General features: G+C 39.7%; 1 protein-coding gene across 2 annotated transcripts in view; it reads left to right on the forward strand.

Moving 5' to 3' along the window:
* Nucleotides 1-14,103, forward strand: part of Ddx43 (DEAD-box helicase 43) — a 31,603-nt gene that overhangs the window by 5,082 nt on the left and 12,418 nt on the right. Inside the window, exons 3-10 of one of the 2 annotated variants that reach the window (XM_031345166.1) lie at nt 893-1,019; nt 2,343-2,474; nt 5,755-5,836; nt 10,908-11,064; nt 11,288-11,406; nt 12,228-12,338; nt 13,352-13,493; nt 13,819-13,919. In XM_031345166.1, the coding sequence (XP_031201026.1) occupies nt 893-1,019; nt 2,343-2,474; nt 5,755-5,836; nt 10,908-11,064; nt 11,288-11,406; nt 12,228-12,338; nt 13,352-13,493; nt 13,819-13,919 (971 nt within the window). The remainder of the gene's footprint in view (nt 1-892; nt 1,020-2,342; nt 2,475-5,754; nt 5,837-10,907; nt 11,065-11,287; nt 11,407-12,227; nt 12,339-13,351; nt 13,494-13,818; nt 13,920-14,103) is intronic. The other variant, XM_031345167.1, reaches the window with a different exon arrangement.

The following is a 14,103-nucleotide window of genomic DNA, read 5'->3' on the forward strand; positions in this document are numbered from 1 at the left end:
GTACTGGGATTAAAGGCGTGCGCCACCACTGCCCGGCTAGATTAATATTTTACATTTATTATTTGGGTATGTAGAGTTAAGAGAACAACTTAGGGTTGGTTCTCTCCTATCTTCAGTGGGATCCAGAGATTCAACTCAAGTTCCTAGGCTTTGGGGACAAGAGCCTGACTACTGAGCCATCTGGGCAGCCCCTGTGTTAATGGTTTATTTTTCCCTCAACCACGGTGTCCTGAATTTAAATTTACAAATTGTAATGTGTGTGTGTGTGTGTGTGTGTGTGTGTGTGTGTGTGTGTGTGTGTATGTGTATATCTTGCAAGTGCGAGAGAAAGAGAAAGGGAGGGGGAGAGAGAAAGGAAGAGAGACCCTACTTAAACTGGGCACGGAATAGGCCATGTTTGCATTCTTTTTTACTATTTGAACTTATACTGGCTGGTTTTGTGTGTCAACTTGACACAAGCTGGAGTTGTCACAGAGAAAAAAGCCTCTCTTGAGGAAATGCCTCCATGAGATCCAGCTGTAAGACATTTTCTCAATTAGTGATCAAGGGGCAAGGGCCCCTTGTGGGTGGTGCCATCCCTGGGCTGGAAGTCTTGGGTTCTATAAGAGAGCAGGCTGAGCATGCCAGGGGAAGCAATCCAGTAAGGAACATCCCTTCATGGCCTCTGCGTCAGCTCCTGCTTCCCGACCTGCTTGAGTTCCAGTCCTGACTTCCTTTGGTGATGAACAGCAACATGGAAGTGTAAGCTGAATACACCTTTTCCTTCCCAACTTGCTTCTCAGTCATGATGTTTGTGCAGGAATAGAATCCCTGACTAAGACAGAACTTGAGTAATTCTTAGGGTTTGGTGAGGAGACTTCAATCTCACCTGTGTTTCTCCCTTTGTATCTAGGTAATAAAAGGAAATCCTGAGGCAGAAATCAAAATTTTTGGTAATAAAGCCATGCAAACAAAAGCAAAAACAGTGATAGATAATGTTGTTAAAAAACAACAAAATTACATTCCAGGACACAGAGTTGGTAAGTAATTTTTGCACACTTAAGTACTTTAGTTTATTGTTGCTGTTAATTTTTGCACATTTAAGTGATTTAGCTTGTTGTTGTTGTTGTTGTTGTTGTTATTATTATTATTATTATTATTATTATTATTATTATTATTATTATTGAGACAGATTCTCACTGTGTAGTCTTGGCTGATCTGTGACTCACTATGTAGACCAAGCTGGCTCAATCATAAGTATCTGCCTGCCTCTGCCAACCAAGTGCTGGGATTAGTGGCAGAAACCATCATTTCCAGCCTGCTTTAGAAATGTAAAGATACTTTTTGTCAGTGCTTTTATTAGTTTTGCTTTGTTCCGTGGTGTAGAATCTCCAGTGTAGGACAAGGTGGCCTCGAACTCATAATCCTCTGGCCCTCATCTCAGCCTGCTGAGAGCTGGAATACAAGGGCGCTTTAGCACACCTGATTTATTTTCCAGGGTTCTATACATATCATATTTAATTCCTCCCCTTAGACAAAGCTTTAGCTTTCCTAGACCTACACATTTTTTTTTTCAGGAAGAGGCCAGATTACTTTCATTTTTCAGAATTCCATGTCTGTAAAAGTGCTTGCCATGAAGCATGACAAACTGGCATGGCTTCTGTTCCCAGAAGGCACACAGTAGAAAGAGAAACTTTCTACATTCTACATGTTGTCCTCTGACATATGTGCCCCATGGCATATTCAGAGACACGTATGTGAGTGCATACACAGCACACATACTGTGTAAACAAGCAAATGAAAAAAAAAGATTCCCAATATCTGTAGCTATTTAACTATTATGGTTATGTCTAGTTTCACTTTTAGCCACCGGTGAGTTAAAATGAAAGAGCTCTTCAGTACACATTTTAGCATTAAGGGTAAAGATTGGCTTGTGTGTGTTTATGCCTATGTGTGTGTGTGCTCTAGCTTGTGTTCAGAGGCCAGCAGTAGATCTGAGTGCTTGCCACCTCTGTCTTAAGTAGCATCTTGAATCCAGACTTCACTGGTTGGGCTACCCTAGCTGCCCAGCTTACTCTGGAGAGATCCTGTGTCCACCTCCTCGCTCTGTGACTATAGTCAGACCACCGCCCTGTCTGCTTGCAATTGACATGGGGGCTGGGGATCCAGATCTGGTCCTCATGCTTGCTTTGTATTTTACACATAGAACCATCTCCCTGGACCTTGAAAGTATAGATTTTTATATTTCAAGAATTAATATCCTGTTATGAATAAACATACACAGAAAGCTGCATTTGAGATTTTGTGCCCTCAGGACTTACTTCAAAGCTAATTTTGTAAAATCTGTTAAAATCTTTTAACAGATATTATTGCATTCCAACCTACTGTTGAAACAGATACCAGCACAAGTGAGAGTGTAACAGATGATCAGCCATTGATAGATTGGGATCAAATTCGAGAAGATGCTTTGAAATGGGAAAAGAAAAAGTGGGCAGGTCAGTCTTGTATGATAACACTTATCCATGGTGATGTTGTTTCTTGACTGCAGTTCATATCCTCTGTAACCCAGCTTCTTAGCCTGTGGGTCAGGACCCATGTAGGGTCATGTAACTAAACTCAAGGGTCGTGAAAATGTGGCAAGAGTGCAAGATTTCTAAACACTGACTGGACATTAATTCAGAATCAAAAGCATACTGGATCTGAGGTGTTCTGGGTAGTGCTCACTGTGTGGCAACACAGGTCTTCACCATAGCTTAGGTCTTGACGCAGTGAGCTCTGCATTATTCATTCTGTTATACCACACACATCTCACCAGAGGCCACCAGAAATACCTCTGTTAAGGTCTGAGACCATTATATGCTATGAATTGCAGTGGTTTTTGGTTTTTTTTTACCATACATGCAAAGTTTTTTGATCTTCCACAAACATAATGCTTTAACTACAGAAAAAAGAGTTATCTTTATTTTCATGTTCCTTACCATGTGAACTATCAAATTAGTATACCTTTGAATTGTATTGTGCTAGAATGTTTGATTCTAAAAATCACTGGCCAGGCATGATAGCATACACCTTTAATCCCAGAACTCTGGAGACAGAGGCAAGGAGATCTTTGTAAGTTCCAGGCCAGCCAGGGTGACATAGTGAGAGCAGGCCAGCCAGGGTGACATAGTGAGAGCCTGTCTGAAAAAATAAGTAAAAATTGATATTTGTGTTGCAGGGGAATTTCAAAAAAGAAAATCATTTAAAGAATTTACCTTGGGATTGGGACAGAATTTCCAACAATTTATGAAATGATCATTTTATACTATACATTTGTGTGAAGTAGCATTCATAAGTATAGATGATTAGAATATAAAAATAAATTCTGAAAACAGTGCTCTGTGGTGGTGTTGAACTAAATTCAATTCTCTATATAAAAATAATCTGGGCAGTGGTGGCACACACCTTTTATCCCAGCACTTGGAAGGAAGCAGAGGCAGTTGGATCTCTTTGTTCAAGATCAGCCTGGTCTATAGAGCAAGTTCCAAGAGACCCAGGGCTACAGAGAGAAACTTTGTCTTGAAAAACAAACAAAAAAAATTAAAGAAATAAAAAATAGGCATATCTATCTTATTACAATATGATTTTATTTTAATCTTCAATAAATTATAAAATTCTGTGTATACCAAATTTTTTGAAGTAAATCTTTGATTTTCTAATCAGTGAATATTTGATATGTATAGCGGTTTTATATAATATCCTCCGTCAGGTAAAATTTTCACCAGTGAAAAGTGGTTCTGAGAGAAAAAGTTTAAGAAGCGGGAGCTCTCAAAAGTGCATACTTTTAGATCTTAAATAAGGCAGCAATATTTCATCATTATTTAGTGTTTGTTTTTATAGGCTGGAGAGATGGCTCACTGCTTAAGAGTACTTACTGTATAACTGTGAGGACCTGGGTTTAACTTTTAGTACCCCACCCACATAAAAAGCTAGATGTGGTCCTGTGCATGCCTGTAACTCTAGCATGTGGGGAGGGAGACAGCCAGGAGGACAGGCTGCCAGTGTCAGCAAGACATCCTGCCTCAAAAAATTATAGCAGAAAGGGATAGAGGGAGATACCTGATTGCCCTTGGGCCTCCACTGGCTGGAGTGTACTCATATACACAAAAGATAATGCACTAATAATAATCAAAATGTTGGTAACTATGTCATTATGTGTGCATGTTAAGTTTTTAGACAGTCAATGTGTTATGGGGGCACTGTGGAAGAAATTAAGCTTAGAAGAGGTATAATGAACTTTTACAACTTGAGGGGCTGCAAAAAGTCATAATTCCTGTGCTTGCCACATTAAGCATGAGGACCAAGTTCATTTCTTCAGCACCCACTTATAAAGCAAGGTGGATGCTGATTGTCTGTAAACCCATAGCTTGAGGAATAGAGACAAGTAGATCCTAAGAGCTCATTGACCAGCCCAGTCCAGTTGATGAGCTTCAAATTCAATGAGAGGCAACAAGGACCACCATTCTCTGGCTTTCACATGCACTTATGTATGCACACACACATAAACCACACTCACATACACACACAAGACTGAGACAACCTCATAAAGTAGAATGAAGATCTATATTTAATGCCTAAAAGTAGTAGTATGGGGGCTAGGAGTTTATGGCTCACTGGTAGAGTACTTTTTCTGAAGACAGAGGTCTGAGTTTGATTATCATCATTACAAAAATAGACACTAATGGTATGGGACTGAAGAGATGGCTTCGTAGCTAAGAGTGAATAGTACTGCTCTTGCAGAAACAGGAGTTTGTCATGTCAGATGTCTCAGAACTACTTGCTATTCCAGTTCCAGGGGATTCAGTGTCTCTGGCCCCTGCAGGTGCCTGCACGCACATATCCACATACAGACATACACTCATACACATAATAAAAATAGCCTGGTATAGTAGCAGGTACCCTTAATCCCAGTACACAGGAGGCAGAGGCAAGCAGATCTCTGTAAGTTTGAAGCTAGCCAGAGCTACATAATGAGATTTTATCTAAAAAACTAACTAAATAAAAATAAATCTAAAAGACTTTTAAACTAATGCTATTGACGTTTGAAGAAAAATTAAAATCAATGTTAAGTGTTTTAGAATAAATTCATTTGTTGCAATTACTTGGGCTTCTTTAAAAATCATGTGTTCCAGCTGGGCATAGTGGCACACACCTTTAATCCCAGCACTCAGAAAGCAGAAGCAGGCAGATCTCTGTTAGCTTAAGGCCAGCCTGGTCTACATAGTGAGTTCCAGGACAACCAGAGATATGCAGTGAGTCCCTGCATAGGAAAAAAAAAAATCATTCTTTCCGGTTAAAGACTCCTTCGTGGGGGCTGAATAGTTAAGAATACCTGTGGCTTTGGCCGAGAACCTAAGTTTAGTTCCCAGCACCCTTGGTCGCTGGCTCACTACTGCCTGTGACTCAGGGCTAGAGGGTCTTACTGCCTTTGCTGGCCACTGCACCTACACATGTGACGTACACTCCCACAGATATGCACACACATATGTAATAAGTAACAAAATACATCTATTTTTAAAAATATTCTCTTCTGGGTGAAAAATATAGTTGAAAGAAAAACCAAAAAGAAATCTTGTAGACTGGCATAAGCCTGGGTGGCAATATGTAGAAATATCTAAAACTATACGCATAGAGAACTTAATATTATTCTAGTTTGATATCTGTAGTTTTGAATAAGTGTTAGTAAATGTACAATATTATTATTTATCAAAGTTTGGATTGTCATCTTTGTCCCAGATTTACCTCCAATTAAGAAAAACTTTTACATAGAGTCAGCAACGACAAGCTCAATGTCACAAGTGCAAATAGACAACTGGAGGTGGGTAGTTGTTTCATTACCTCAGTGTGTTCTTAGGTTTTGACTGTTGACTCGTTAGGCAAGGATTTTGAATGATTGTATTGGAACACTACACCCGTGTTTGAGCAAACTTCCATGTTTGCTCAGCTGAAAATTTGGCTGCATCTTACATGATGAATTTTAGAGCATTTTTGTTGAATTCTACAGTGGAGCATGGTGGCACATGCCTGTAATCCTAGCACTCAGGAGCAGAGGCAGGAGCATCATGAGTTCAAGGTCAGCAAGACTGTCACAAACAGTAACAAATGTCGGGTTGTGATGATGGAAGCTGGTCTACTTGTGTCTCAGTATTATACAAAGCAGCTGAACACTAACTGTAGCTCTTACAGCTGAAGAACAGTGTGTGCTGGGGGTGTAAAGTCAACCCCCACCCCCATGATAGTGACCTGTAAGAGTGTATAAGGGATATGAAGAATGACTATATTGAAGCGATTGTAGCTGCCATAACTCAGTGCAGTGCATTATGCACATGTGTGGTAACATGGTACAACTAAACCTGTGCTGGTCAGAGTAGAGCGTGTAATCTACAGCTTATAAAACATTATCACGAAAACAAATGACTGCTCCCCAACAGTATTTTAAAGTATATTTGTTCTAACAAAAGTAAACTAGGGATGGGGGTGTATCTCAGTAGTAGAGTGCCTACCTGGCATGTACAAAACTCTGGTTTTTGTCCTCCCAAATTTAAAAATTACTGTAGAACTGAGAATATAATTCAGTTGGTAGAGTGCTTGCCTAGCATGCACCGAATCCCGAGTTTAGTCCCTAGCACCACATAGCCAGGCACAATAGAGCATGATGGCACATGTCCATAATCCTACCTCTCTAGATGAAGGCAAAGATCAGAAGCTCAAGAGCATCCTTGTCTACATAGTGAGCTCCAGAACAGTTTTGAGTACAAGTCCCTGTCTCAAAAAAGAAAGAAAGAAAATAGGGGGTGGGAGGGAATTATTGTGTGTCACATACTACCAGCAAACTTCTATCTTTTTCTATAGAAAAATATTTTTATTTAATATTTATATGCATAAGTGCCTGCAAATATATATATGTGTGTGTGTACTACATGAGTGCTTGCGAGGTTATGTACTGTCCTTTGGGTGCTGGGATCCAAACCCAGGTCTTCCACAAGTGTAAGTGCTCTTAACCCCTGAGCTGCCTGTCTATTCCCAAACTCATATATCTTGCCTTTGTTGAAGACTGTTGGTAGCATTAAGAAGTAGGTTGTTAGGGGAGGACTTTGAAGATAAAGATGAATAAGAACAAAGTAAAATTATATGTATGAAAATGTCATGGTGACACCCACTGCTTTGTAGGCTAGCTTAAATCTTCATTTGTTTTTATTGTATTTGTGTTTGTGGGTGGAGAGGAGTAATACTCCTGTCAGGTCATGTGTGGAGGTCAGAAAACTTACCAGGTCAGTTCTCTTTCCAATGTGTAGGTCCAGGAATCAAATTCAGGTCATCAGGCTTGCCACTAAATGTCCTTACCCACTTGAGCCATCTCTCTAGTTCAGTTAGTAAAGTGCTTGCCACAGAAATAACACATAACAAGCTGGTTTAGTGAGCATTAGAAGGAGGGAGGACAGGCAGATCACTAGGGCTTGATAGGCTGCCAGCCTGCCTAACCTCATTTAGCTCCAGGACAATTGAGAGACCTTGTCTCAAGAAACAAGGTAGACATCTATATCTGCAGTTGACCTGTCCTTTACACTCACGCATACACAGACACACACAGACACACACACACACACACTTTCAAAAGTCCAGGTTGAGAAACTGGAGAGAGGGTTCAGTTAAAAGCATTGGCTCCTCTTACAGAGGACCCAGGTTCAGTCCCAGCACCACACAGCAGCTTACAACTGTTTATAACTCCAGTTCTAGAGGACCTGATACTCTTTTCTTGCTTCCTTAGAGATTTCATGCATAAGGTACACTTATATACATGCAAGTGAAATACTCAGAAACATAAAAATAAATAAATCTCTTTTTAAAGGCCAAGTTGGGCTGGAGAGTTTAATTTTTAAGAGTTTTAAAGGATCCAGGTTTGATTCCCACCGCCTGAATGTCAGCTCACAGCCATCTGTAACTCAGTCCCAGGGATCTGATGCCCTCTTCTGACCTCTGTGGGTATCACACATACCTGTGGTGCACTTAACACAGAAAGACAAAACATTTATACACATAAAATAATAAGATAGAAAACTTAAAGTACATAAAATTCTAAAGGCTAGGTTGTATTTGACAATTATATATAGTTTTGTGTAAATACACTGTCATGTTTATAAAACAGAAAAATTGCCAGCCACTAATCTCTCAGAATGCATCCCCTATCATTAATTTTCATGACTGTGTTTTAATTTCAAATTTAAATTGTCACATATTAGGGATGCCTATTGTATTAGATAGTAGTTCAGAGAATGATGTCTCCAACGCTGGAAAATTAAGGGTTTTTTTAGGGCTGGCAAGATGGCTCAGCAGTTAAAAGCACTTGCCATCAAACCTGAAAACCTGAGTTTGACACCCTGTGATCCACAAGGTGTAAGTTGACATCTGACCTCCACATGGGCACTGTGGCAAGTATGTGCCCCACCGCCAACATTACATATACACACACATATTAAGTAAATAAATATAATCTGTTAATTTTTTTCTGAGACTGCCTTCCTAGGCTAGCCTCATTTACTGTGCAGCCAAAAGTGACCTTGAATTTCTTATCCTCCTACCTCTACCTTCTTTATGCTGAGATTATAGGTGTGCATCATCATGCCCAGCGTATGTGTGCTTAGGAGTGAACTCAGGGCTTCATGCATTCTAGGCCAGTACTCTACAACCTAGCTAACCAGCAAACAGTGAAAAGTTGAGAAGGTAAAAAAATTGTTTTTTAAATACAATAATTTCTTTTTTTAATGAAATCCATTACTTTTTAATTACATTTATTTATGTATGTGTATGTGCACACATACATGCATGACATGGCACACATATGGAGGCCAAAGGATCACTTATAGTAATTGTTCTTTCCTACTCTGTGGTCTCAGGGATAGAAATTAGACTTGCTGTCATACACCTTTACTCAGTGAGCCATCTGGCCAGCACTGTAATTGCTTTTGCTTTTTTTTTTTTTAATTTCACATGTATACTATATTTACCATCATTTTCACCTTTCCTTTCTTCCCTCCAACTACTCATGTGTCCCTTCTACTTCCTTTCCAATTCATGGACTTTTTCTCTTTATTACTGTTATAACATAGTTGCATGAATCATGTAACCTACTTGACTCCATTTGTTGTTACATAATGTATATTTTTAGGGCTGACTACTTGGTGATAGAGAACCAGTTAGGGGCTGTGTCCTTGGGGAAGATTGAGTCTCCTTCCCTCAGCAGACACTAATTGCCTGTAGCTCTTAATTTGAGGGTGGGGCCTTGTGAGATTCCCCCTCATCAACTATAGCATGTCAATTGGTATAACTATTCAGGCCTTGTTTAGGCAGCCATGTATCTGAGATTTCATGGGTGTAGCTCCCTTCTCATATCTAGAAGACAGTTTCAATCAGTTGTTCTCTGAATTTTGACCAATTATGCCTTTCTGTATTCTGTCTCTTACAAAGCAAAGAATAATTTCTTAACCTCTTCATTTCTTTTTTTTTTTTTTTAAGATTTATTTATTTATTTCATGTATGCAGACACTCCAGAAGAGGGCATCAGATCTTGTTACGGGTAGTTGTGAGCCACCATGTGGTTGCTGGGAATTGAACTCATAACCTCTGGAAGAGCAGTCAGTGCTCTTAACCATTGAGCCATTTCTCCAGCCCCTTTTTCTTTTCTTTCTTTTTTTTTTTAATTTTATTTATTTAATGTATGAGTGCTCTGCTGCATATATATATATATATTATATGTTATAGATTATATATTATATATAATCTCCACCTGCCTGAAGAGGGCATCATATCCCCCTATAGATGGTGGTGAGCCACCATGTGGTTGCTGGGAACTGAACTCAGGACCTCTGAAAGAGCAGCCAGTGCTCTTAACCACTGAGCCATCTCACTAGCCTGCAACCTCTTCATTTCTTATCTGATGCCATAAGATTATTTTTATGACTTTGTGAGTGTTTAGCCTGTATGTATATATGTACACTATATGTATTCAGTGCCAAAGGAAGCCAGAAGAGGGTATTGAATCCTCTGGAATAAAAGTTACTGTTATAAGTCACCATGTGGGTACTGGGAACTGAACCCCAGTGCATGAGCAACCAGTATGCCTAACTGCTGAACCATCTCCAGTCTCTTAATAACAACCTTAAAAACTACTACAAACCTTAAAAATAATAAGTCTGTTGTAAAAATAATGGCTGGGCATAGTAGTGCGTGTCTGCACTCTGGAAGTTGAGTCAGGATGACCAGGAAATTCAAGGTTATTGTAAGCTACATGTAGTGTTTGAGGCTAGCCACATGAGACTTGCAGATGGATGGATGGATGGATGGATGGATGGATGGATGGATGGATGGATGGATAGATGGATGGATGGATGGATGGGTGGGTGGATGGATATATGTAGCAGAAAGATGACTGAGATAATGCTAAACCTTGGTCACATAGTTTAGGACCCTGTTAGTCTAGTTTTGTGTTACCTTTCACATAAGTGGGTTCCACTTTGCATACTCGTTCCTTGCTTCCTTCACCCACCCCCACCCATACAACTGAAAGAGACTTGCCTTTCCCTCTACACCCTCCCATAAGAGGGCTCCTGTCTCTCTTCCTCTTTGTTCACTTGTTTGCTCGTTTTGAAATAGTCTGTATATCCCCGACTGGCCTCACACTGTCCTGTCTTCACCCCCCCAGTGCTGCATTCCAAGTGCGTGCCACCATGTCCAGCCCTCCAACTCTTAGTCTAGTCCACCTTAAAGTTCTAAAATCTGCTTTTAATCCATTGCAGATGAATTTCTAGTTATTACCTGAACGGACCATAAGAAATATTTTTCTTTTTTGTGTAAATTGAACAAATCTACTCATGCTTGTATTTTCTATGAAGGAAAGAAAATTTTAATATAACATGTGATGACTTGAAAGATGGTGAGAAGCGTCCTATCCCCAACCCCATATGTAAATTTGAAGATGCCTTTCAAAGTTACCCAGAAGTTATGGAAAACATTAAAAGAGCAGGCTTTCAGAAACCTACACCAATTCAGGTATGCCTTTGTTAACTTTTTCATTGAACACTTTTCCCCAGTTAATGTGTTTTAGAAGTTAATCCACTGGGGGATAGCGGAGTCTTACAAGCATGTGCCCAGTACCTCCTGCCAGCACAACCAGTGTCTAACTGTGTTTAAGAACATAGAGGTGAAGGACAACAGCAGAGAGAAAGAAGAGTTATTTCTGCTTCTTGTTTCAGTATTTATCACTCTTTTTCAGTCACAGGCATGGCCAATAGTTCTGCAAGGAATAGATCTTATTGGAGTGGCACAAACTGGAACAGGGAAGACACTGTCCTATTTAATGCCTGGATTTATTCATCTAGACTCTCAACCACTGTAAGAATTCCTTTGGCTTCATTCTCTTACCAGGAATTTAATAGATATAGAACCAAAACTATAATTACGTTCCTGTCATTTCTTGCATTGTTCAAACTGATGCCTCTTCTTGGCCAGGATGCAGGTGGCTACGCTGATGAAGTGTACATTCAAAAACCATTTCAGGAAGCAATGGGCAGTCGCCACCACCAGAGTCATAATAGAAAGGCACTGGAGTCAAATTATTTAAATTGTCCTAAGTCATGCTGTTTAATTAAAACTGTATGAATTGTCCAGTATAGTTCTATTCAAGGAGAAAAATGTCATTTCAAATGAACTGTTAATTAAAAAGTCATGTTAAATGAGCAAATAAGAATTTAAGCTGGGCAGTGGTGGCACACACCTTTAATCCCAGCACTTGGGAGGCAGAGGCAGGTGGATTTCTGAGTTTGAGGCCAGCCTGGTCTGCAGAGTGAGTTCCAGGACAGCCAGGGATACACAGAGAAACCCTGTCTGGGGGGGGGGGGGGGGGGGGGGGGAAGAATCTGAGACAGTGGATTTGTGGTGTCTTTAGCTTATTTTCTTGCCTTTGTCATTTTTATGGTAACTATGCCTTTGTAGTAAAAATTTATAGAAATTTATACCAGCAGCTTATATATTTAGGTATGTTAATTGTGATTAATAAACCAAAGTCTATAGGAGAAATTTTTAATCATGCACTTCACCAAAAAGTACAAATATGCCATGTCTGTCTTTGATACTCATCATTAAAAATCTTGTACCTAAAGAACTTTCCATGCATCGAAAACAAACAACTGAATATTCTTGTTTCCCTTTTAAAGAGCTAGAGAACAAAGAAATGGCCCCGGCATGTTAGTCCTTACGCCCACCCGGGAATTAGCCCTTCAGGTAGAAGCTGAATGTTCTAAATATTCATATGGGGATCTTAAAAGGTAAGTCATTTCTGTACAGTGTTATATTCACCTTCATGTTTGGAGTAACGTTATCTAAATTTAAAATGTGGGGGGTGTGTGTGTGGGTGTGTCTGTGTGTGTCTGTGTCTATGTGTGTGTGTGTGTGTGTGTGTGTGTGTGTCGGGGGTGTGGGTGTGTCTGTGTCTATGTGTGTGTGTGTGTCTATGTGTGGTTCTTGGGTCCAAATTCACAACCTTGTGCATATTAACCAACTGTTCAACCACTGAGCTATCACCCTAACTCTACATATTAATTTTCAATTGGTATACAACAACAAAAGTCATACATATCAATGAGTTACCATGTGATGCACCTGGGAGGCACACATAGATGATCTCTGAGTCCAAGGCCAGCCTGGTCTACAGATTGAGTTCCAGGGCAGTCAGGGCTACACAGAGAAGAAACCTGTCTCAAAAAACAAAATATACGTGTAAAATCACTGCTGTGCTCTACTAGCATGACAGGGTCTTGCTGAGTTTTCCTTTAGTTGTTGTAACTTCTCTTGTCTTCATTAGTTTCACTCCTTCAGAATCTGATCTGAACCGGTGGTGCACGCCTTTAATCCCAGCACTTGGGAGGCAGAGGCAGGCGGATTTCTTAGTTTGAGGCCAGCCTGGTCTACAGAGTGAGTTCCAGGACAGCCAGGGCTATACAGAGAAACCCTGTCTCAAAAAAAAAAAAAACAAAACAAAACAAAAGAGAGAGAGAGAGAGAGAGAGAGAGAGAGAGAGAGAGAGTGTGAGTGTGAGAGTTCAGAATCTGATCTGAACGCAGTAGTCATGTCAGAGAGCCAAACAATGCAGAAGCAGTTCTCTAGGAAACAACGTGGCCTGGTGATGTGGAGAGTGTCCACAAAGGGACAGGTACTCCTAAACCTTCAGCTTCTCTTATTTCATCTTACCCTTAACCATAACGCTTGGGCTACTTGCTGTTTTCAATTATGACGGTGTATTCTTTGCTTAAATGTGAACTTCTTGATTTTTTTTTTTAAGTGTTTGTGTATATGGTGGTGGTGATAGAGACGGACAAATACAAGATGTTTCAAAAGGTGTAGACATCATTATTGCAACTCCTGGAAGATTGAATGACCTACAAATGAATAACTTTGTCAACCTGAAAAGTGTAACCTACTTGGTAATCGTGGAATAAGGGTTTGGAATACTGGGAGGCAAAAGAACTGAATCTGTAGAAAAAATTGGGTGGTGGGGTGGCTGTTTTATAGTAGAACTTTGTGTTCTGGGAACGTTTAGCATAGTAAAGAGTAGGAAAGTTAGACATTGACTTTTTTCTCATTCAGTGGCCAAAGAAGCAATTGGGAGTCAAGTGAAACAAATCAGTCTGTATTTTATGCCCACAGAAAGTTAATTCTGGCTTTCTCAGAAGTTGAATGGTTATAGGTTTAGTGGGAGAGATAAGTGTTTAGATATGAGATTGACTACATTCTTTGCTTCAAGTACAGGTTTTAGATGAAGCAGACAAGATGCTAGACATGGGATTTGAACCCCAGATAATGAAGATTTTGTTAGATGTACGCCCAGACCGGCAGACTATTATGACAAGGTAGGTATGCCTAATTATGTATTCAGAATAGAAGTAAGTTAAAAACCCATTCTGTTATGTTGATTTCTCAAATGACCATTACTTAAAAGTATTTTGAGATTCTTTTTTTTATTAGATATTTTTTAAAACTTTTATTGCATTATGATGAGAAAAGTTACATGATTTCAATTTATCTGAATTTGTT

The sequence above is a fragment of the Mastomys coucha genome, unplaced genomic scaffold (genome assembly GCF_008632895.1).
Source record: "Mastomys coucha isolate ucsf_1 unplaced genomic scaffold, UCSF_Mcou_1 pScaffold23, whole genome shotgun sequence".
Taxonomy (NCBI): Eukaryota; Metazoa; Chordata; class Mammalia; order Rodentia; family Muridae; genus Mastomys; species Mastomys coucha.